This window comes from Leptodactylus fuscus, chromosome 1 (assembly GCF_031893055.1).
Source record: "Leptodactylus fuscus isolate aLepFus1 chromosome 1, aLepFus1.hap2, whole genome shotgun sequence".
In the NCBI taxonomy this organism is placed as follows: Eukaryota; Metazoa; Chordata; class Amphibia; order Anura; family Leptodactylidae; genus Leptodactylus; species Leptodactylus fuscus.
Genome location: NC_134265.1, coordinates 36826250 through 36851349, shown reverse-complemented (window position 1 = coordinate 36851349; position 25100 = coordinate 36826250). Strand labels below are relative to the sequence as shown.

The 25100-nt window shown below is 42.9% G+C and overlaps 1 protein-coding gene across 1 annotated transcript; it reads left to right on the top strand.

The window, feature by feature from the left end:
- Positions 1 to 5862: 5862 nt before the first annotated feature.
- Positions 5863 to 8702, top strand: LOC142192085 (C-C motif chemokine 19-like). The gene is made up of 4 exons (XM_075262392.1): positions 5863 to 5989; positions 6943 to 7066; positions 7169 to 7268; positions 8450 to 8702. Exons 1-4 carry the CDS (start codon positions 5929 to 5931, stop codon positions 8465 to 8467), a joined length of 303 nt encoding a protein of 100 aa, XP_075118493.1. The 5' UTR covers positions 5863 to 5928; the 3' UTR covers positions 8468 to 8702.
- Positions 8703 to 25100: the final 16398 nt, after the last annotated feature.

Below are 25100 nucleotides of genomic sequence, written 5' to 3'. Positions count from 1 at the left end.
GTAGATGTGGAGGGAAGCTAATTCAACAAAAAAACAGGGTAGAAGCAGATGCATAAACTGGGGTGATGTTTAGGGGCGAAAGCAGTGTAGATGTGGAGGGAAGCTAAGCAGCAAATCAGTGGGTAGAAGCAAAGGCATGCAAAACTCTACCCTGTTGGAAGACTTATTCCTAGGTCTGGAACACGTTAATGGCCCCCCTGGACAAATTACTGCCACTCAGGGGCCTAGTGTCACCAGGAGGGACAAGTATAGGCGCATGTTGTGGGAATACCTGGCCGACACCAGCTCTGTCCTCTCCGATCCCTCTGTGCTCTACAGCCTACACTTATTTTCTCATCTTTTTTTCTGCACTGCACATCTCTTGCCTGCTTCCTTTGGGATCTTAGAAGTGGTGGTCCACTTCCACAGATGGTAACTTCAGTGCTGGAGTTGTCAATAGACAGTGTAACGGGAGTAGCTGAGGGATCGCTGTCTTAACTTTTTGGCACAAAATTAACTTCCAAAGCCAAATATGGTGCAAGTATATGGTGCAAGTATATGATGCAAGGACACCTACACACCTATCTCTGACACATTGGGGAGTTCACCCTCATGCGCCCTTTTGGCCTGCACCATCATGCGCCTCTTCCGAGCCACTCCACATTTCCCAAGCTTTTCATTGCAGGCAGAAGTACAACACAACCCACCCCCATGCCCAAGCCTTTAACAGCCTCATCGATAAACTGCTGGCCCTGGAGATGTTGGTGTTTGTTTATGCTTCTGGATACCCAGGCCTTCCGTCAGCAGATGGCAGCTGGGGCACCTCCCTATGTTGGGCCTAGCCGTTACTACTTCTCTTGGTGTGCTGTCCCTGCCTTGCGCCTGCATGTGTCCCATAACATCAGTCGGGCCCAGAGCTCTGCGCTTTGCTGCAAGGTCCACTTGACCACCGACACATGGACAAGCGCCTGTGGTCAGGGATGCTGCAGTGCTTATCTTTAATGACAGGCAGGGTGAATGTGGTGGAGTCTGGTCCCCGGGTGCAAACTGGGGTGGCCTATCTCCTCTCCCAGGCCAAAATTCATGGCAGGAGTAGACTGAAACCCTACTACGCTGCAACCTCCACCCCAGCTACTAGCGGCAAACACTGTAACACTGGCGTGGGGAGATGTCAGCAGGCGGTGCTGAAACTGATCAGCTTGGTGGACAGACAGCAGAGTGCCTCCGAGGTCAGGGATGCCATCCTGGCTGAGATGGCATTTTTTTTCCCCTGCTACACCTAGGGCCTGGCATTTTTGCGCCTGTGATAATGGCTGGAACCTGGTAGCAGATCTGGAGCTTGCCAGACTCAAACATGGTCCACGCATGGCCCACGTTTTTCAACTTGTTGGTGCCATGTTTCTTTGAAACCTACACCATTGTGCCTGATATACAGGTCAAAGTGGGGCCATTTTCATAAGTGAGAACTAGCCTCTGCTAGGCAGAAAACATTCAGAGCACACTCCTCTCATCTTCGCACCGTTGGCTGGCGGAGGAAGACGAGGGGGTTGGAGTGGCATCTGATGTCCCTGTCCCACACGAGGCTAGAGGGTGCACTTCAGTGCATCCCATTGCTTCACCACAAATGGTGTGAAGGGGAGTGGAAAATGGAGGAAATGGAGAGTGACCCTTACAGTTGGGGCCAGCAAAGGCATGCCAAGTAACACACTGGCACACATGGCTGACTTCATCTTGGGTTGCTTTTCAACACATATTTCACATAATGAAGAACAAATAATACTGGATTTTTACAAGCCTCGAACCCCGGTCTAGGTCTAATGTCTGTTCCTTTCTTATATTAGGGGAGAGGGAAAAAAAATTACTTCAGTGATACGTTTAGCGTACATAGACTGACTATTAATGTGTATCCCACTTAGTGTTGTTAGGGTTACACACCGTCACAACCTGGCTAAAGCTTCTATAGCTGTTAATAAAGTCAACATAACTTTACGGTATCCAAAAAGACAGCTGGTACCGACAGAGAGCAAGACAAATGTCAACCGAAGCTGTGAGCTCTGAACACCCACAGTGACTTTGGCGTCATCATCATTATAAGGGAGCGCGTGGTAATAAATAACTTGGCAGTGCCTAAAACCCAAAAAGCTTATACAACTATATTTACATTAAGATACACAAATGACACTTTCTGATAAGATCTTCCTTTGTGCAGTGCTATTTCAAAGTTAAACGCTGCCTTTATTTTAATTCTGGAGAAAGTGCAGACATTAGATTTAGAACATGTTGTCTTCATTGTCAAAATCCTCTATATAGGTAATGTGTTTTTCGGGCCGAGCTGTCTGGGAACGAGCTGGTGCAGCACTGACAACCTGGGAGAATATGGCAAGAGCCTGAGATGTAGGGTGAATGAATCCCCAAATTATTTGGGGAATTTCCACTCAGACAATGGCACTATATACCATTAGCAAAAATTGTGGGTGCACGTAACCCCAATATATTCTTTGAATTCCCAGTCAGACAATGGCACTATATAGCAGTAGCAAAAATTGTGGGTGCACGTAACCCCAATATATTCTTTGAATTCCCAGTCAGACAATGGCACTATATAGCAGTAGCAAAAATTGTGGGTGCACGTAACCCCAATATATTCTTTGAATTCCCAGTCAGAAACTGGCACTATATACCAGTAGCAAAAATTGTGGGTGCACATAACCCCAATATATTCTTTGAATTACCAGTCAGAAACTGGCACTATATACCAGTAGCAAAAATTGTGGGTGCATGTAACCCCAATATATTCTTTGAATTCCCAGTCAGACAATGGCACTATATACCAGCAGCAAAAATTGTGGGTGCACGTAACCCCAATATATTCTTTGAATTCCCAGTCAGACAATTGCACTATATAGCAGTAGCAAAAATTGTGGGTGCACGTAACCCCAATATATTCTTTGAATTCCCAGTCAGACAATGGCACTATATACCAGTAGCAAAAATTGTGGGTGTATATAGCCCCAATTCTATTGCTAGGGGACTTGCAGGGTATTTCTGAGGTGAAGGTGGGGGGGCACACCGTTGGAACGGAGATTTGGGGTGTATATATGGGGTATACGGGAATACACTGTCAGTGTATTCCATTCAGGATCCTGGGAAAGCTGGGTTGCGGCGATTGAGCCCGTCAGTGCCACGTTACACTGACAAGCTTCTCCCTGGAATTGAAATTATATGTAACCCCAATATATTCTTGGAATTTCCAGTCAGACAATGGCACTATATGGCAGTAGCAAAAATAGTGGGTGTATATAGCCCCAATTCTATTGCTAGGGGACTTGCAGTGTATTTCTGGGGTGAAGGTGGGGGGGGCACACCGTTGGAACGGGTATCGGGGGTATATATAGGGTATACGGGAATACACTGTCAGTGTATTCCATTCAGGATCCTGGGAAAGCTGGGTTGCGGCGATTGAGCCCGTCAGTGCCACGTTACACTGACAAGCTTCTCCCTGGAATTTAGCTCTTATAAGAGCTGTTGGTTGTCTTCTCCTTCCTATCCTAGCCTGTCCCTGCCTACCCAGAATCTAAGCCCTAGCTAACTGGACGGAAACCTCCGTCCTCGGTGAATTGCAAGCTCAGAATGACGCGAACCTGGGCGGCGCTGTTCTTTTAAATTAGAGGTCACATGTTTTCGGCAGCCAATGGGTTTTGCCTACTTTTTTCAACGTCACCGGTGTCGTAGTTCCTGTCCCACCTACCCTGCGCTGTTATTGGAGCAAAAAAGGCGCCAGGGAAGGTGGGAGGGGAATCGAGTAATTGCGCACTTTACCACGCGGTGTTCGATTCGATTCGAACATGCCGAACAGCCTGATATCCGATCGAACATGAGTTCGATAGAACACTGTTCGCTCATCTCTAAACCCTATATATCACAGAGCTCAGCTTCTCTCCTCTATCATATAACCCTATATATCACAGAGCTCGGCTTCTATCTATATAATATAATAATATTACAGCGTTCAATTTCTCTCTCTTTCGTATCAACCTGTATGCCATCTTAACTAGAGATGAGCGAGTAGTACTCGATCAAGTAGGTATTCGATCGAATACTGTGGTATTCGAAATACTTGTACTTGATCGAGTACCACTCGCTGTTCGAATGGAAAAGTTCGATGCAGAACCAGCATTGATTGGCCGAATGCTACACAGTCGGCCAATCAACGCTGGTTCTTCTCCTTCCTTTAGAAGTCTTCTCCGTGCAGCTTTCCCACGGCGTCTTCCGGCTCTGAATTCACTCTGCCAGGCATCGGGCCTGGGCAGAGCCGACTGTGCATGTCCGCTTGTAGTGCAGGCATGCGCAGTCAGTTCTGCCCAGACCCGATGCCTGGCAGAGTGAACGAAGAGCCGGAAGACGCCGCGGGGACGCTGCACGGAGAAGACTGCTCGGAGGATCCAGCCCGACCCTCACTCATGGACTTGGTAAGTATAATTTGATCGAAAGGTGCCTACCCCTGAAAAGAGCATTTTCCCACCAATAACTATAATAGGGTTCGATATTCGATTCGAGTAGTCAAATATTGAGGGGCTACTCGAAACAAATATCGAACCTCAGACATTTTACTGTTCGCTCATCTCTAATCATAACCCCTTCCCGAATACTATTACGGTGGATGTTGGTTATTTAAATATTGCGGCTGTTCAGGGTCTAAGCTGCCACCATATCTAATGGGTCCCTGATGTGATATCCAGCAGGACCAGGTGCCAATGCCTGAGGTCAGCTTTGATTGAGGCACCATTTTGCCAAGGAGCGAGATTCCGGCCCAGCGATCCGTTGTCACGACCGCTAGCCTATGGAAGCCTTCCAGGTTTGTCAGGCATTAGTTTGTATGATAGATTACTTTATGCAGCCTGTCATACAAATTCTGATATTTTGCATTGCATTAGTGATCCGACTCCCTGGGGTTCAAGAACAGTATTGGGTGTAATAAATGCAATAAAAAGAATATAAAAAAAAGAGCTAAAAATTAAAAATCACCTCCTTTTCCCTCTCCCTGATGTGTACGATTGTCCCCTGACCCTGGTCTATAGTCTCTCACTCTGCCAAATCAGTATCCCTATGCTATGCTGAGGATGGCCCAATAGGCCGAAACAGCGCTGTCCATAGCTGGGAATCTGTTCCTTTTGGGACAAAAATACTGATTTGGCAATTAAATCCACATTATGATTAAAAGACTTTATAACTGAGTCGTTCATGATGTTAAGGATGCTGTCCTCTATAGGGTGGCGTACAGAGTGCACTCTGTTCTCCTAATTCCATCCCGGAGAATAGATTTGCATATTTTTACCCTCCTTTTCCCTAGAATACATATACTTTAAAAAAAAAATAAAAAATACCGTGAAATACAAACACATTAGGTATCCCTGTATCCGAGACAACGTCACATTGCAAAACTACAATATTCTGTTTTCCAACAAAAGTCACCATGTAGCCCCAGCCTGTGTTTCCAGATAGAGACATCAGTCTTTCTTAAAATTAACACCCTCCTCATATTCCTGCAGGAGCAGAGTCTGTGCTATAAACTTGACCTTGTTTTGTGAACAGGCTATTCAAGACATACTGTGGGTGGGGGGTAATTTTTTAGGCAAGGAGCAGAGGGATGAGCAATGAGGATGTCTGCAATAACCAGGAATCTCTCCAAAATGTAAGGGGAAATACATTGCAAAAGGGGAATTTTAGAGCTTGGACCACCCCTCCAATTATTGGAGGAGGGGGGATACCAGCAATCCATCCCTCTGCACTGCCTAAATGTATACTGGGGCTGGCCAGAAAATACAGTAGTGAAAGTGAAGCTTGAGGATAAATACAGCTGCTGTCCTGCACCGATCACAGCGAGTCTGACAACCTCACAGAGTGGATCTATCCATATTCCAGCTGTGAACATCTGTCCTTACTCCAGGGATGGCACCGACTACCCTCATCGTGTTCCTTGTGGTCTCCTCCATGTATGTGATTTCCCAAGGTAAAAACTGCTTCTCTACATGCTAAAAAAATTTGCAAAAACATTATTTATTTTCATTTTTAAGTTATTTCACATTTTTTTTAGTATATATATATATATATATATATATATATATATATATATATATATACATATTTTTGTATTTTTTTGCTTTACCTGCTTGTATGGGGCTAACAGCCAGAGATCCATGGGTTGGAGACCGATGGCTTTGACAATATGACCTACATTTGTTATTAAAAATATAACATTTTAGCAATTTCTTTATAGGTTATATAAGAATATATTACACTTATTCAATTTGTAGTAATACAAGGATATCTGTCACAAGAAGATTGATATATGTTTTTATTATATATATATATATATATATATATATATATATATATATATATATTATTATTATTATTATTATTATTATTATTATTATTATATTATATAGTATTGTTAGAAAAGTTCTAGTATAACTTGTCATTTATTCCTTTAAATCTCTGTTCATGGGCTAAGTTGTCATGTGGGCGGTCCTAGCCAGCAATGATATCCTTCCCTTTATGATTGTGCGTACATCTGGTTGTCAATCACTGGAGTCTTAAGCACATGGAAAACAGAAATTTAAAGCGGTTTGCAGGACTCAAAAACATGGCTGCTTTCTTCTTCTCAGCAGGTGACATCATGTCTGTTGGTCACATGGCAATGGGACTGAGCTGCAGAATGACCATGTGACCACAGAATATGATGTCACTTCCTGAGAAGAAAGCAGCCATGTTTATGAAGTCCTGCCCTATAAATGAGTAAATGAAAGGTAATCCTAAATCTTTTCTCATAATGTGATATATCGATCTGCTCAGATCCTCCTGCTCTATAACATGCTGCTGGTAGATTCCAGTGTATATTATCATGACAAGATCACTTTAATATCAATCTGTATTTTGCATTAAACCTTCCCGTTCTTGCAGTGTCTTCTTGGGAAATGACATCTGACTGCTGCCTGACCACCAATGATAAGGAGATTTCCTATAAAAATGTGAAGTGCTACATCCATCAGACTATGGCCAAGGGCTGCTATGTTGATGCCATTATGTAAGTGTCCATCCAGATACTATTAGATATGTACAATGTCAGAGGATATATAGAATTTGTGATTTGTGTCATTACAATAATACAAGTTTTCTTTCTACATAGATTTGTCACCCGTAAGAACAAGTACCTGTGCGCCCCACGCAACTCGGAATGGGTAAAAAAATTAATGGTAAAACTAGACAAGCACAAGCCACATTTCAAGGTAAGTTGTTAATATTTCATTGTGTATTTACTGTATATATGATTCTTTCTTTGAAGCGCTACCGATGCAAATTGTAGACCTAATATCCATGAAAGACTGACATGTCAGTTTGTTTTTGGCCTTATTCGCATAAAAATACAAGTATCAAACACTGATAAGTCCAGTCCTAGCTTTATAATCAAATGTTTGTATATTTTCCACTTGTTCTCCATACATATACTGTATTTTCTGCATCTCTATTGAGATATAATATCTTGTTCCAATTCCTTAGCTGAAAAGTTATGTGTTACTATTAGAGATGAGCGAGTAGTGTTTGATCGAATACTACGGTATTCGAAATACTCGTACTCGATCGAACACTACTAGCTGTTTGAAGTTTAAGGTTTGATGCAGAACCAGCGTTGATTGGAAGAATGCTATACATTCTACCAATCAACGCTGGTTCTTCTCTTACATTTAGAAGTCTTCTCCGTGCAGCGTCCCCACGGCATCTTCCGGCTGGAATTCACTCTGCCTAGGCATCCGGCCTAGGCAGAGCTGACTGTGCATGTGCGGGCATGCCCTCGCATGCGTAGTCGGCTCTGCTCAGGCGTCGGGCCGTGCAGAGCTGACTGCGCATGTCCGCGCATGACCGCGCATGCGCAGTCGGCTCTGCCTAGGCCCCGATGCCTAGGCAGAGTGAATTCCAGCTGGAAGAAGACGCGGGGATGCTGCACCAGGAGAAGACTTCAAGGAGAATCCAGCCCGACCGTCACTCATGGACTTGGTAAGTATAATTTTATCGAATTTTGCGTACCCCTGAAACGAGCATTTCCCCCCATAGACTATAATGGGTTTCGAAATCCGCTCGAATAGTCGAACAGTGTGTGGCTGTTCGAATCGGATTTTGAACCTCGGACATTTTAGTGTTCGCTCATCTCTAGTTACTATGTTATGTACCAAACTGCTTTCTATGATGTTATCCTGTCTTTGGAAATTAATAAAAATATTAATAAAAAAAAAAAAAGAAGTCCGGTCCTAGCATGACGTTCAGACCAGTAAATTCAGCGCACACACACGGACCAAGTTCCATGTCTACATCTAGCCTAATGTTTTGTGCACATGACTGCTTTGATCAATACATCTTATCATGCAAATGAAAATCTCCTTTCCTGACCCATCTTGTGTTTGCTTTTCTTCAGAAAGCATGTGGCCGCTAAATATTGCTGGACACCGACTGTTGGAGGCGCCAGAGGGCGGTGAAGAAGAAAGCGTGAGCCGTGGAGTTCGGCTATTCTGCCCCCACTTCATGCAATGATGTAAATCTGCTGTTATTCCGGCCTTTCCTGCCTGATGTAACCATTGAATTATATTCTGTGATCCTTTACCTTGTTCTTGGCGTATCTTTGGTGCGGGAAGATAAAAGAACTTTAGATTCAGACTCAAGACAATACTAAATATCTATCATTCAGTAACCTGCTCCATGATACAGACTACATAGCTATTGTACATTACTTTATTGTGTTTCATTTACATGCAAATTTTCAAAAATTGCAAAAAAATTGTAAAACAATGTTCTTGCTCCTTTTGAAGTTTTAGGGTAGAACCATTAATGTTTTAGGATTTAATAGGATGATATATACAAGGGTTATATAGACAGTACCTTATAAAGCCTATGCCTTAAAGGGAATCTATCACTAGAACCTATCATATCAATTCAGCCCTGCAGATAGATAGGTTATGGTCACTTGAATCACACAGTGTTTTCACCTTGCCCCCATTGCTGAGATATCGTTTTTGTCAATATGCAAATAAACTCTTTGGAAGAACGAGGGCACCGCCATTGCGACAGAGGCAAGTGACTTCTCTCATGTTGCTCCAAAGAACTAATTGGCAATATCTGGAGCCATTGATTTACAAAGAGAAAACACTGTTTGATTCTGTTGACCCTAACCTAACCTATCTATCTGCAGAGCTGGGTTGACATGATGATGTTCTGGAGACCTATTCCCTTTGCTTTTGCTAGCCATGGAGTTTTCTAATAGATGGGTTGCAGGTGGTATTAGAGCTCAGCCCTGTTAACTTCAGTGAAGAGAAGTTGCCCAGATGCAAGTCACAGAAATTATGATAGAAAGTGGCATTGTTTGTATCCCTGATTTACAGAATTGGTTTAGACTATATCCCTGAAATCTAAGCAAAAGGAGACAAGGGGCAGAGGATTCATTGTAGGGATTTTGCCTGATCCCTAGTAGGATAATCACCTTGTCTTATATTGACTCCGATACTTTTGAGCATTCTGCTGTAACTGTAAAGAATCCTTTCCTATATCGGCAATAAATACATCTTTCCTTGCACATTGCTTATGTCCTGTGGCCTGTTGAGTAGATATTATTCTGTTCTGCTTCCTAATGCATTTGCTACAATAGGTCCTCCGCTATAGGTAATAGGGTCCTGGCTTTGTCCCCCTCACTCATAGATACAGACACTTACAAGCACAATATTCTCTTCTGATATAACAAAGTCAATTGACCTCTGATGATATGCTAAGACAGTACATGGTGCAATATGGGGAAATACTAATAATACTTATTATTACATGGTTCTGTCCAATCGCTTCCAAATCCTGCTGACGTTACTATAGTAATTTCCCCCAAATTACACTTAGTGATCAGATGTCATGGTCTCTTACTATTAACTCTTCCAAATATTGGGAAGAATTTATTAAGTCTGGGATAATGTCTCTTAATAATTCAGGCGCACAGAAAGGAAACCAATGCCTATTCCAGACTTTCCAGGGTAACTCAGACCAATTTTCCGGGGTCTCGGACTGGGCTCTCTTTGCACTCTTCCATTCTTCATTTACTGTCATAAAAAGGGATGAGCAGGGTGCAGGAATTGGGAAATGGCTCATCTTTGGAGCAAAAAGGCCTGTGTGCTAAAGATGTCCCCTAACTATTCCCATCTAGGCCAGTTCTCTGGCATATAGGGAATGATAAATTCCATCCATTGTCTCATTTGCAATGAGTTGGGTCACTATCTGGTCCCTGTTTATTACTTACTGCGGTCCTATTGGATGGATTACTGAAAGATTGGAAGAATAGCTATAGAAATCCTATATATCCATTATTAATGGATGGACCAAGTGATGGTGCACACAAGGCAGAAATCCATTTTAGTCTGAGGCTCATCCGAATGTATCCAGATAGGGATAGTTTATATCAATTGCTTTGTTAGAACAACGTTTTATGGTTTCGGGTCTTGTATGTTAAACACCAAACAAATTAAATAAAGTAATTAAAATTTTAAATTTCTTGTCTTGTGGTTTCTTCATCTGTTTGATGCTTCCTAGGCTGTCTAATAACATCTGCCCCTATGGTCAGCTATGGCTGCTGGGTGTTCATTCAGGTTATTCATTTCCCCATACAAGTATACCTTTATTCTTACCCAGAGATAAGTGCATTGATTCTCACTAGACTTATCTTTGATGCTTCCATAGCCTGAAGCAGAGGAAGTCACCCCCAGCTTCACTGCGCACCTGTCCGATCTTCAGCATACAGTGGCTTACAAAAGTATTCATACCCTCTTTTCACATGTTGTCACCTTACAAGTGATAACCTACACAAAGTAGTCGATAATTGTTAAGTGGAAGGAAAAATGATACAGGGTTATCAAAACTGAAATCAAATAAAAATCTGAAAAGTGTGACGTGCAAAAGTCTTCAGCCCCCTGTACTCTGATACCCCTAAATAAAATCCAGTGTGCACAATTGCCTACAGAAGTCATTTAATGAGTTAATAGAGTCCGTCTGTGTGTATTGTAGTCTCAGTATAAATACACCTGTTCTGTGAAGGTCTCATTGGTTTGTTAGAGAACACTAGTGAACAAACAGCATCATGAAGACCAAGGAACGCACCAGACAGGTCAGAGGTAAAGTTGTGGAGAAGTTTGAAGCAGGGTTAGGTTATAAATACGTATCCCAAATTTTGAGCATCCCAAGGAACACTGTTCAATCCATCATCCAAAAATGGAAAAGTAGTCTACAACTACAAACCTACCAAGACATGGCCGTCCACCTAAACTAACAGATCAAACAAGGAGAGCACTCAGAGATGCATCCAAGAGGTCAATGGTCACTATGGAAGAGCTGCAGAAATCTAAAGCTCAGGTGGTAGACTCTGACTACAGCACAACTATAAATCTGGCCTTTATAGAAGGGTGGCAAGAAGAAAAACATTGTTGTAAGAAAGACATAAGAATTTCCATTTGCAGTTTGCCACAAGCCATATAGAAAATACAGCAAACGTGGGAGAAGGTGCTCTGGTCAGATGAGACCAAAGATGAATTATTTGGCCTAAATGCAAAGCGCTATGCGTGGCATAAAAGTAACCCTGCTCATCTCCCTGAACACCCTATCCCAACTGTGACACATAGGGGGCAGCATCATGCTGGGGGGAGGCTTTTCTTCAGGAGGGACAGGGAAGCTGGTCAGAGATAATGGAAAGATGGATGGAGCTAAATACAGGGCAATCCTGGAAGAAAATCTGTTGGCGGCTGCATAAGACTTGAGACTGGGAAGGAGATTCACCTTCCAGCAAGACAATGACCATAAACCTACAGCCAGAGCTACAAGGGAATGGATTATATCACAGAATATTCATGTGCTAGAATGGCCCAGTCACAGTCCAGACATAAATCCCATTGAGCATCTGTGGAAAGACTTGAAAATTGCTGATCACAGATGTCTCCATTCAATCTAGCTAAGCTTGAGCTATTTTGCAAAGAAGAATGGGCAAAAATTCCCCAAACATACTCCATACAAGCAGGACTTTTATCTCGCGTGGAAAACAGTTAGAAACCTGATGGATCATTATAATCTATGGCGCCTGTGGGGATCACTGCTTTTTTAGAGGACAGGCTGTCCATCTTTCGGGTCCCCATGCAGAAACCTAACAAATGTGAACCTAGTGTAAGGCCAATAACTAACCTCCAAAGCAATGAGGCACAAACAACAGGAAATCTATCTAAAAATACAACCCCTACTTATGTGTCTATGCATTATATGATTGGTCATTCTTTGGTAATTCTACAATTATTAAGTAATTGTTTTTCGGGAAATGTATTGTCTGATGTGGCTTCACAATGGTTAGAAAACCCTGACCCATGGAGATCAGCATGTCAATTTCTATTTAAAAGACGTTTCATTGCCATACATATTTCTTGACCCTCGTATGAACTATGAATGTGTTGTGGCTTATTATTATAACTCGTCTCCTTTTGTAACCTCTGAGTTGGTCATCATGTATTGTACTGTATAGGGTTTGTATGTAGTAACAGCTGGACATCATAGTGAATCTTTCTGACTTCCTCTTTGATTAAGATTAGAGATGAGCGAACAGTAAAATATTCGATATTCGTTATAAGTTTCGAATAGCTGCTTAATATTCGACTATTCGATTGAATATCGAACCCCATTATAGTCTATGGGGAAAAATGCTTTGTTTCAGGGAAACCCACCATTCGACTCAGGAGGGTCACCAAGACCACTATGACACCCCAGGAAATGATGCCAACACCTCTGCAATGCAACTGGGACAGCAGGGGAAGCATGTCTGGGGGCATCCTACACGCTCAAGTCACAGTATTACCCCACTATCACAGCCTATCAACTAGACACTTTCCACACTCAAAAAAACTCTATCAAAGTGGGAAAATACCTGGAAACCTTCTTTCTTCCACAAATGTATGGACAGAAACCCAAATTTAAGCTAAAAAAACATTATCAAGCACCCCTTTAAATCACATTGCCCATGACAACCACAGATGGAATAGGCAATGGGAAATCCAACAGTACCTACCCTGAACTGTCATTGTGGATGTGTGTGATGTGCTAAGACCTTCCAAAATTCACTTTTATGGCCTTCAATGTGAGCCCTTCAAAATTAAGTTACAGGTCCTTAAGCTGAGCTACCAGCAGAGCTTGAAGCCCAGTCGGGTCCAGAGTTCCGCGCTTTGCTGCAAGGTCCACTTGACCACCGACGCATCGACAAGCGCTTGTTGTCAGGGATGCTGCTAATCTTTAATGACAGGCCGGGTGAATGTAGTGGAGTCTGAGCCCCGGGTACAAACTGGGGTGGCCTATCTCCACTCCTGCGCTGCAACCTCGACCCCAACTACAAGCTGGAAACGCTGAAACACTGGCGTGGGGAGATGTCAGCAGGCCGTGCTGAAGCTCATCAGCTTGGGGGACAGACAGCACAGTGCCTCCGAGGTCAGGGATGCCATCCTGGATGATATGGCAATATGGTTTTCCCCGCTGCACCTGGGCCCACGCATGTTTGCGTATGTGATAATGGCCGGAACCTGGTAGCAGATCTGGAGCTTGCCAGACTCAAACACGGTCCAGACATGGCCCACATTTTCAACTTGTTGGTGCAAAAGTTCTTTGAAACCTACACCATTGTGCCTGATATACTGGTGAAAGTGCGGCCATTTTTGTAAGTGAGAAGTAGCCTCTGCTAGGCTGAAAACATTCAGAGCACACTCCTGTCATCTTCGCACCATTGGCTGGCGGAGGAAGACGAGGGGGATGAAGTGGCATTTCATGTCACTGTCCCACACGAGGCTTGAGGGTGCACTTCAGTGCATCCCATTGCTTCAGCACGGATGGTGTGAAGGGGAGAGGAAAATGGAGGAAATGGAGAGTGACCCTTACAGTTGGGGGCAGCGAAGTCATGCCAAGTAACACACTGGCACACATGGCTGACGTCATGTTGGGTTACTTTTCAAGAGACAAAGGCATAGTTCACATCATGGAGAGCAAACAATACTGGCTTGAACAAAAAAATGGATTGAGCTGATATAGCGTGACTGAATTGCTGTGTATCACACTTAGCTTTTGGGGGGTAGACCCTTAAAAATTGGATTGACCATACATGGCCTGACTGAATGAACGGCTGTCTCCCACTTAGCTTAGGAGGGTAGACCCTTAAAAATTGGATTGAGCTGATACAGCCTGATTGAATTGCTGTGTCTCCCACTTAGCTTTGGGGGGTAGACCCTTAAAAATTGGATTCAGCGTACATAGCCTGAATTTCTGTGTCTCCCAGGTAGGTTTTGGGGTTACGCACCATGAAAAACTGGATTGAGCGTACATAGTCTGACTGAATTTAAGTGTCTCCCACCTAGGTTTTGGGGGTACACACCCTGGATATCTGGATTGAGCGTACATAGCCTGACCTAATTGCTCTGTATCCCCAAAGAAAAGCTGGTGTGCATGTATATAGCAGGAGGTAACTGCTCTGTAGTCCTGCAAATTTGTGGGGTGGGGGGGGACACCCCAAAGAAAAGCTGGTGTGCACGTATATAGCAAGTAGTGACTGTTGTGTATCCCTGTTTTCTACCGTCTGGGGAAATCTGGACCCCTGTCCCTGCAGTATATAGCTCTGTTGTTCTTCGGTTTTTCCCTGCCTATCTGAAGCTAATGCCTGTCTAGCCCTCAGCAGATATGTTTCTCTCCCCCATCTCTCACCGCGAAATGACACGAATATGGCGGTGGCCGTTCTTATGAATGGGAGGTCACATGTTTTCGGCAGACAATGGGTTTTTTAAAGTTTTTTAACTGCCTCCGTTGTTGTAGTTCCTGTCTCATCTCCCCTGCACAGTTATTGGTGCGAAAAACGCGCCAGGGAAGGTGGAAGGGGATACGAATTTTTACTGCATATACCTCGTGGTATTTGATTGGTAACGAATACCTCAAACAGACTGATTTTTGATCGAATGTGTTCGGTGTTCGCTCATCGCAAAATTACCGGCGCAAAATAACGCGGTGTATATGGTCGTAACTCCCATTGAAATCAAAGGGATCTTTTTGAGCACTCAAACTCTGACACACCGTATACGTTACATCGTATATTTTACGTCGCGTTTACGTGGTGTTTTTTACTATGAGCGTATACGCGGCATTTGCGGCCACGTTTTTTGCTTGCGTAAATGTTTACGCGAGCAAAAAAAGGGGCCATAAGCGCCGCGTATACGCTCATAGTAAAAAACGTCGCGTAAACGCGACGTAAACGCTGCCCTCGCATTTCTACGGCAGTAAAAAGAAGCACACGTTGAGCCCGGCGTTACTCCGTGTGAAGGCTCCCTAAGGCTGCGTTTTTTTGAGCCAATGCCAGGAGTGGATTGAGGAGAAGGGAGAAGTATAAGAGCTTCTTATATAGCTTCTTATATATTTCCTATTTCTTTTGAGGCCATTCTTGACTTTGGCTCAAAAAAACACTGCAAAAAAAGTGTTGCAAGAGAAGTCATTTACATAAGGAAGAAAGAAGATATTTCTCAGGAACAGGGACGCAGATCAGAATAATAAAGGTAAGAGAAGAATAGCCTTTCTTAAGGCTATTCCAATGTGTATTTAGTTTGAAAAGGGTATTCTAGTGATATAATCCCTTTAAGATTAGGGCCCAATGTTGCGAAAACGCAGCTTGTTTTGTTGCAGATAAGGCATATTATACAGTTTGGGGTCATGATGGGAGTATTATACTTTGTGAGGGTACTAAAGGGGTATAATACTGTATGTAGGTCATTAAGGCAGTAATTGGTGCATTGTGCTTTGTGAGGGCACCAATAAGACGTTATACCCTGTGGAGGAAACTAGGGAATAGTATACTGTGTTTAATCCATTATTCTGTGTGACGGCACTGCGGGACATTATACTGTCCAGTGGAACCCATGGGGCATTATACCATAGTGAAGTCACTAAGAGAGCATTATACTGTGCGGGAGCCCTAAGGAGGCTTCATCACTGTGTGCTACAAAAAAGGAGACACTGTTACTGTATGGTGGCACAAAATAATTTGGGTGGGGTCAGAGGGACGCATGGGTGGGGCAAGAGACATGTCTTAGCATAAGTAAATACTGAACATGTTCAGCTTAAATCTTCAACTGCGGCAGACCCAAGTCAGTGAACCTTTACTAAAAAATAGCGGAGGACCCATTGATGTGAAGTCCATGTTAAATTACTACAAGGGACACTTTTTTATAAGGACAAAAATAAACTAATATTTGATATATTTAACAATATTTGTTTCGAAGTCCTGGATTTGGAGAAAAAAAAAAAATTCTAAACATTCCACATTCCCTTTTTTGCTGGGAATAGGTCATTAGAAATAGATCCCCCCAGAACTCGTGTTGTGTATTTGTGAGTTTATTCCTTACTACGGAGTAGCAGATAATGTCCTAGGAGTATGTAGTAGAGGACTTCCTTCCTGACTTTCCCTCCAGCCTCTTCATATTTACTAGGGAAGTTGGCCGCTGTCCAGAAGGTACTTTTCACTACCTGATAACCACATCCTGCTTGCACAATTCTCTGATTCCTTCTTCTTGTGTTGTTTTGGCTTCTTCTCCGATCTCAAGGATTAAATGTTACGAATATGAAATTCAGACACAGATACATCGGCTGATAGGAGTGATAGTGGGGAGAGCAGTCGGACCAGTGAAGCAAAAGACAATGGTCACAAAAACATCACATCTAGATGGACTTGCATCCTTACATGTCACCAATTGCCCCGCTATTGCTGCCATCCCTACTACGTTGTTTCAGCCCTAAGCCTTTCACCCCATCCACCAAGTTAGACTCTTTGCATGATTCTGATACTTTTAGGATTTTTTCTCTAGTCCCCCACCATTCCTGAGCAATAAGGGTTGTTAGTTTTGTTACCTGATATGCTGTTTAGGCTCTGTACTGTTAGGAAGGCAGAGACCGGCCCGAGCAAACAAGAGGTGTGATCTGAGCTCTGACACTGTCCAGCCCTGATTAGAGCCCCAATATCACCCCTCCTTTCCTGAACCTGCCTGACACTTGTCACTTTACCTTAGAAAACACTAAGTCCATACTAACGTTTGGGTTTCCGTAGATATAATTGACATGGTGCCATTTCCAAAGCCACAATGGCACCACATGGGGGTCCCAGCCTTAGGATAAGGCCCCATGGGCCGTAATCGAGTGAACGCATTGCGGTTCTTTCCACAACGCTTTTAAGAGAAAGTTCGCAGAGTTTTCCTCTGCGGACTTTCTCTTAACATTATATCTACGGGAAAGCCACCGGCGTTTCCGTAAATATAATTGACATGCTGCGATTTGCAAAGCCGCAACAGCTTTGCAAATTGCAGCGTGTCCGCACTGCGTTTTTTTTCCGCAAAGTGGGCATGGGATTTGCATGAATCCCATCCCCTTTGCTTGCACTGTAAAACGACATGTTTTTTCCCTGCAGTGTTTCCGCCGCGGGCAAATCGCAGCGTTTATGTCCCGTGGGGCCCCGGCCTTAAAGGGTTTTCCCATGAACATACCAAAGGAAATCTTAGCTGGGTTTCTGACAAGTATCAGACTATAGAAGGTTCCTGCATCCACTGGCAACCGATTAAGAGAAAAAACAATGGTCATCACTAAGATGGAGGACGCACTTTCAATGAAGTGGTTTTCTGGGACACCACAAGCTACAAAAATGGTAATTTGGGAATGGGTCCCATATTTCCTAGCCAATAGTCAATTTTTCCTCTATACTATATCTCATTGATATTATTGTATTGGTAGTGATTTGGTATTCTGGCTTTAATTGGAAACAAAACCAGCCCCTTAGGATATTTCCCAGGCATATCCCATTACAGGAAAATAGCGCAATATTCACTGAGACATGTTTATAAATGACCACCTATGACCTATCGTTACCTATGACCAATGGTTGACCCAGGTGACCTAAGAAGCAATGTATCAAAGTGCGGGCTAAGTATGGATGTGTCCATATCCAGCTTTTTAATATTGATGCCCTATTCATAGGATAGGACATCAATAGTAGCAGTTAGACCTCTACCAATCTAATATTGATGTCCTATCCTCTGAATATCCTAGGACATTACTGTTAAAAAGCTGGATAACCCCTTTAAGCATGGATCCATCCATACTTAGTTCACACATTAATACATTGCCTCTTGGGTGAACCACTGGTGATAGGTGATGATTTATTAACACGTCAGTGAATATCGGGCTATTTTCCTGTAATGTTACAGGCACTACACCTCACTGAAACAGCTGAATTGGATCAAAAATTGTAAAATTTCAATCGGAAATTTGATGTGCCATTCTAAGGAAAGCGCATCAATTTAAAAAAATCTGGATAACCCCTTTACCTATTCTCCAGTTTAATGCAATTTCTCATAAAACCAATTCAACCAAGTATCAAAAGCTTTGAAAGGCTACAATTCACACCTTGCCCCACCACCCAATGGGGGGCCACACATAGACACTAGAGATGAGCGAACAGTAAAATGTTCGAGATTCGATATTCGTTTCGAGTAGCCTCTCAATATTCGTCTACCAGAATCGAATATCGAACCCTATTACAGTCTATGGGGGGAAAATGCTTGTTTCAGGGGTAGGCAACATTCGATCAAATTACATTTACCAAGTCCACGAGTGAGGGTCGGGCTGGATCCTCCGAGAAGTCTTCTCCTTGCAGGGTGCCCGCGGCGTCTTCCGGCTCTGAATTCACTCTGCCAGACATCGGGCCTGGGCAGAGCCAGCTGTGCATGCCCGCACTACAAGAAAATGGCCGCTTACAGTCAAAGTGGCCATTTTCTTGTAGCGCGAGCATGCTCAATCAGCTCTGCCCAGACCCGATGCCTGGCAGAGTGAATTCAGAGCCGGAAGACGCCGCGAGGAAGCTGCACGGAGAAGACTTCCAAAGGTAGGAGAAGAACCAACATTGATTGGCCGACTGTTTAGCATTCAGCCAATCAATGCTGGTTCTGCATCAAACTTTTCCATTCGAATAGCGAGTGGTACTCGATCGAGTACGAGTATTTTGAATACCTTAGTATTCGATCGAATACCTACTCGATCGAATACTACTCGCTCATCTCTAATAGACACTAATAGCATAAGTAATGTATCCACTGACGCTCACAAGTTCATGTTATTTTTTTGGAAAGGGATGTGTAAAACGTGTTATATGATATTTGTATCTGGACATGTCCAGCCAAGAGGAAAGTAAGGAGGACACACCTGTAACTAAGGTGTAGTCATATATCCTAGGGCTTAACGGCTACCTTACATTGTGATCTATTGTCGGGTTCTTCACATATACAGAAGGGGCAAGCTTGATGGATAATATGTGAGGCAGTTGACATAAAAACAGTTCATTACATGAATTACAAAAAAGAATCTATAACAGTAACTTGGGTTTCACACATGACATATGAGAAGTCATCCTCCAAGGTGGAACACACAAGAAGACACCATGTCCATAGGTGTGTATCCAGTATTATTTCCAGCAATCTCCATGATTCTATTTCTTCACCCAACAGTTGGGGTAGATTCCGTATACAACATCTACATTTGCCACGTTGCCATTAGACAAATTGTTAAATTTAAAAAAATTGTGACTAAGTAAAATAAGCACTGCGACATTCATTGAGATAAATTATACTGTGGGGGTAGGGTGGAGGCTCTGGAGAGTTGTCAAAAATCAAAAACATTTTTACTCTCCTTCCGTTACTTCTTTTGGGTTTCCTTTCTGCGCTCTCCTCTATCATGTCATGCGCCCAGGGTCACTGAGTCCTGTATTTGGGCCACAGTAGTGACATGGGCACAGAATTTCTTAAGTGGCAAACCCATAAGAGTTATTATTTGGTTTCATTGTACTTCCAATCCTACAGAATCACGGGCATGGTCTTGGAGATCTACCAAGTTACGTAAACCAACTTCATTGTAACATCTGGTTTGTACAACTCAAACAAAGGCTTTGTTACTATTTTACTTTTATATAGCTATAAAGTCTTTTTTATTACTATTAGAGATGAGCGAGTAGTATTCGATCGAGTAGGTATTCGATCAAAAACTACGGTATTCAAAATACTCGTACTCGATCGAGTACCACTCGCTATTCGAATGTAAAAGTTTGATGCAGAACCAGCATTGATTGGCCGAATGCTATACAGTCGGCCAATCAATGCTAGTTCTTCTCCTACCTTTAGAAGTCTTCTCCGTGCAGCTTCCCCGCGGCGTCTTCCGGCTCTGAATTCACTCTGCCAGGCATCGGGCCTGGGCAGAGCCAACTGTGCGTGTCCGCTTGTAGTGCGGGCATGCGCAGTCGGCTCTGCCCAGGCCCAATGTCTGGCAGAGTGAATTCAGAGCTAGAAGACACCGCGGGGACGCTGCATGGAGAAGACTTCTCGGAGGATCCAGCCCGACCCTCACTCATGGACTTGGTAAGTATAATTTGAACGAATGTTGCCTACCCCTGAAACGAGCATTTTCCCCCCATAGACTATAATAGGGTTCGATATTCGATTTGAGTAGTCGAATATTGAGGGGCTACTCGAAACGAATATCGAACCTCGAACATTTTACTGTTCGCTCATCTCTAATTACTATCCTTCTGTGACATGTGGCACCTATAAAGGATCAGCAATTCCAGAAGGGCCGGGACTATCTGCCAGAGTTGGTAGATACTCTGTCTCCGGCGGATTCGCTATTGATCACACCATCCAAGGGTTCCGGGACAAGAATAAGCCCTCACATAGCTATGTCAACAGAAGAATAAAAAAGTTATGAATTTTGGAAGACGGGGAGGGAAAATACACAAAAAAGTTGCCAAACATTAAAGTACAAACTACCCTGGGTCCTTAAAGGGTAAAGGGTTGTAGACACCAAATCGCTTTGGCTACTTCCAAGGGTGTCATCTTTATCCTGGTGGTGAAGTAGTCAGCAATTGCAAGGTTGGGATCCTGGGTTCGAATCCAACAATGGACAACATCTTCAAGGAGTTTGTATGTTCTGTCCATCTTATGTATAGAGTTTTTGGGGTGGATTTAAGTAGTCTAACAGCAAAACTGTCTTAGTAATCAATCACAGAGCAGCTTTCATCTTGTATTTTAATACATTTGTCCTCCTTTGTTCTTTCCATGTTTGTATGATTTTCCTCCCACACTGGATCTTTAGATGTGACTGATGGCTCTCTGCAGCGTATGATGGAGCTGTATATTGACCCCGTAAATGAAGTTGTTCTTGTTCCATTATGATTTATTGCATTTTGCAAGATTACTGAGTTCACATCACACTGTATAGGCCAGGGTCTCCTGTCTGATCTTCTGCTTCCTCTCTCTATAGAACAGAGTGGGAAGGAGAAAAAGCCCCTAGTATCTTCATACAGTGAATGCCAGACCAAAGTTTTAGTGCTCACTTAGCAAATGCAAGAAAAAATCCCTAATCATAATCTCTAGAGATAATAACAGACATATTAAAAGGCAAATGGCACCATGGTGGCTCAGTGGTTAACACTAGCGCTGGAGTTCTGAGTTCGAATCCCACCAGGAACAGCATCTGCAAGGAGTTTGTATGTTCTCCCTGTGTTTGTGTGGATTTCCTCCCATTGTACAAAGCCATACTGATAGGAAAAAAATGTACATTGTGATCCCTATATCCCCACATTTAAAGAAAAAAAAAAAGGCATATTAAAAGCTGGTAATAGTATATAGCACCGGAGCGCTCTCCCCAGGTAGAATACTGTTAGCAATTTATTGGAGTAGATATATATCTGTGTGACAGAAAACTGACATAAAGCTGTAAAAAAAATAATCACAATTTTTTTGGGTGAATGTCTTTCTTTTTTTTTTTTTTTTTTGCACAATGTGAATATTTTTTATTTTTTAATGTAGATTGTGAGCCCCATATAGGGATCACAATGTACGTTTTTTTTTTTCCCTATCAGTATGTCTTTGTAGAATGGGAGGAAATCCATGCAATCACGGGGAGAACATACAAACTCCTTGCAGATGATGTTCCTGGCGGGATTCGAACCCAGGACCCTGGTGCTGCAAGGCTTCAGAGCCACCGTGTTGCACTCAAAATGTGAATTGTTGATTTTTACACGAAATTTGACACTTTACTTAGAGGGAACATTAAATTTATCAGCATTCCTGTGTAGGTACACGGAGAGCAAAGAATGGGGCAAATTTATTGCGCCAGTTTACTATTGTACAAGGCATAAAAAGTTGCAGTTTTCTTTAGCTAATTAGGTTTATTATGCAAATAATGGGTCTTATTCATTTCTGCGCCACCCTCGCCACTTTTCCAAAAAGGGGTGTGGTGAAGGCATACAGGGGTGGGAAATGCAGGAAATGTATGCCAGTTATGAGTGTACATAGATGGTGTATCCTACTGGCTGTTTAATGTTAGAGCACCACTTCTATCAAATGAAAATCCACTTTGATTCAATATGAAAATTAGCATGCTACAGTCAGGGGGGTGGAGAGCTATAAAGCTGAGCTCCCCAAGCCCCCTCTCCTACTTTCAGCTCAGTTACTCCTCCCCGAAGGGCCACATCTTCCATGAGTCGACATGAGGTGATAGCCTCAGACGGCACATCATGGAGTAAACTGGTGGGTGGAATTTTTTGTAATCAGCCGATTTATATTGTATTATTATAATAGGTAGTACCCGATTCGGTACCGGCTGCCCTCCCCTGCCACCTCCAGTTGGTGCTGCACGTGCGTCACAACACTGATGAACACCAGGATGCTACGTCCAGTGTCCTGGGGTTCTTCAGCATTGGCTACAGACATTGGCTTCAATCATTTATTGAAGTGATCAAGTATAAGGAAAATGTTTGTTCTCGTACCGTGTTAGACAGTGGGTTGGAAATATAAAAAAACAAAAAAACTTTATAGTCTTCAGTAGTTGATACCTTTTTCATGGCTAACTCATAATGATGACAGATTACAACGTTTCGGAACCTCTCGGGTCCTTTCTCAAGTAAATTTGAGAAAGGACCTGAGAGGTTCCGAAACGTTGTAATCTGTCATCACTATGAGTTAGTCTTCACTAGTTGATACCTTTTTAACCCCTTCCCGACATGCGCCGTAATAGTACGGCGCATGTCGGGTCTGTAAATATGCCGACCGCCCGGGAGCCGGGCGGCCACCATAGCCGCCGGGTGTCTACTGCTTTAAGCAGTAGACAACCGGCTCTAATGCCTCCGATCGGTCCCTGGACCGATCGGAGGCATTAACCCCTCTGGCGCTGCGGTCAAAGGCGCCGGAGGCACCATTTTCCCGGCGGCGCATGGGCGCCGCCATTTTGGCCGGGATTGCCGGCTCCTGGAGCATGCTCCAGGGCCGACGTCATGTTGCCATGACAGCCGGGAGCCTTGTTAAAGGCTCCCAGCCGGTCTGCAAATTCTCTCTTTTGCAGGCTAGTCTATGCAGCCTGCAAAACAGATGATGATTTTTTGCAATGCATTGCAATGCATTAGCATTGTAATGCATTGCATTAGTGATCAGACCCCCTGGGGTTCAACACCCCTAGGGGGTCTAATAAATGCAAAAAAAAAAAAAAAAAAGTAAAAAAAAATATAAAAAAATATAAAAAGTATTAAAAGTTCAAATCACCCCCCTTTCCCTAGAACAAATATAAAAGTAGTTAAAAACTGTGAAACATATACATTTTAGGTATCCCCGCGTCCGAAATCGCCCGCTCTACAAATCTATAAAAATATTTTTCCTGTTCGGTAAACGCCGTAGCGGGAAAAATAGTCAAAAGTGCCAAACCGCCGTTTGGCACCGTCGGGATATGGCGACTTTTAGAAAAAAATTTTTTTAACACAGTTTTGGAATTTTATTTAGGGATCAAAATGGAAATAAAACCATATAAATTTGGTATCCCTGGAACCGTACCGAAACACAGAATATAGGGGACATGTCATTTTGGCTGCACAGTGAACGCCGTAAAACCAAAGCCCGTAAGAAAGTCGCAGAAATGCATTTTTTCTTCAAATCCACCCCATTCTGAATTTTTTTCCTGCTTCCCAGTAAATTATATAGAATAATTAATGGTAGCATCATCAAGAAAAATTTGTCCCGTAAAAATTAAGACCTCATATGGCTCTGGGAGTGGAGAAATAAAAAAGTTATGGGGTTTAGAAGGAGGGGAGTCAAAAATGAAAAACGAAAATCAAAAAATGCCATCGGCGGGAAAGGGTTAATGGCTAACTCAAAGTGATGACAGATTACAACGTTTCGGAACCTCTCGGGTCCTTTCTCAAGTAAATTTGAGAAAGGACCTGAGAGGTTCCGAAACGTTGTAATCTGTCATCACTATGAGTTAGCCATTAAAAAGGTATCAACTAGTGAAGACTATCAAGTTTTTTTGTTTTTGAAGTGATCAAAAATTCTGGGGGCCACCTTGACACCGAACCAGAAAAAATGGTTAAGTCCTTTTATGAGTTCTACACTCATCTCTACAATCTAGATTCAAACCTGGACCCCATTCATAAAACACAAAATCAAGAAAAGATAAATGAATTCTTACAGACTATCTCCATACCTAAAATATCTAGTCTATCACTCCTATATTATAAGAAATTTCAAACCCAACTTCTTCCTTACCTCATGAAACTCTGCAATTCATTATTTAATGGATCTCAAATGCAGCGTCAGACACAAGAAGCTTATATTTCACTTATACACAAAGAAGGGAAAGACCCTGCTTTATGCAGTAGCTACCGCCCAATATCTCTCTTAAACTTAGATTTAAAGATTTGGGCGAAATTGCTAGCATTACGATTGAGAAACATAAGCCCTGAGATTATTAGTGACGAGCAAGTAGGTTTTGTAAAATCCAGAGAAGGAAAGGAAAACACGAACTAAGGGGGGCGGAGTCTGACCGCGAGAGTGAACGGATGCAGAGAGAGTGAGCTCCGTCATTACAGACCTAGAAATCTTGCATTTTCAGCTTTTTACACCCAAGAATGGTGAGACCTGGTAAAGATAGATCCCAGGAAACTCCTGGGACCCCGAAAATCT

Excerpts from the sequence above, each read along its gene's own strand:
- LOC142192085 (XM_075262392.1), top strand. The coding sequence starts at position 5,929 with ATGGCACCGACTACCCTCATCGTGTTCCTTGTGGTCTCCTCCATGTAT. Across the intron at positions 5,990-6,942 it reads CATGTATGTGATTTCCCAAG|TGTCTTCTTGGGAAATGACA; the intron begins GTAAAAACTGCT and ends CCGTTCTTGCAG. Across the intron at positions 7,067-7,168 it reads TGCTATGTTGATGCCATTAT|ATTTGTCACCCGTAAGAACA; the intron begins GTAAGTGTCCAT and ends CTTTCTACATAG.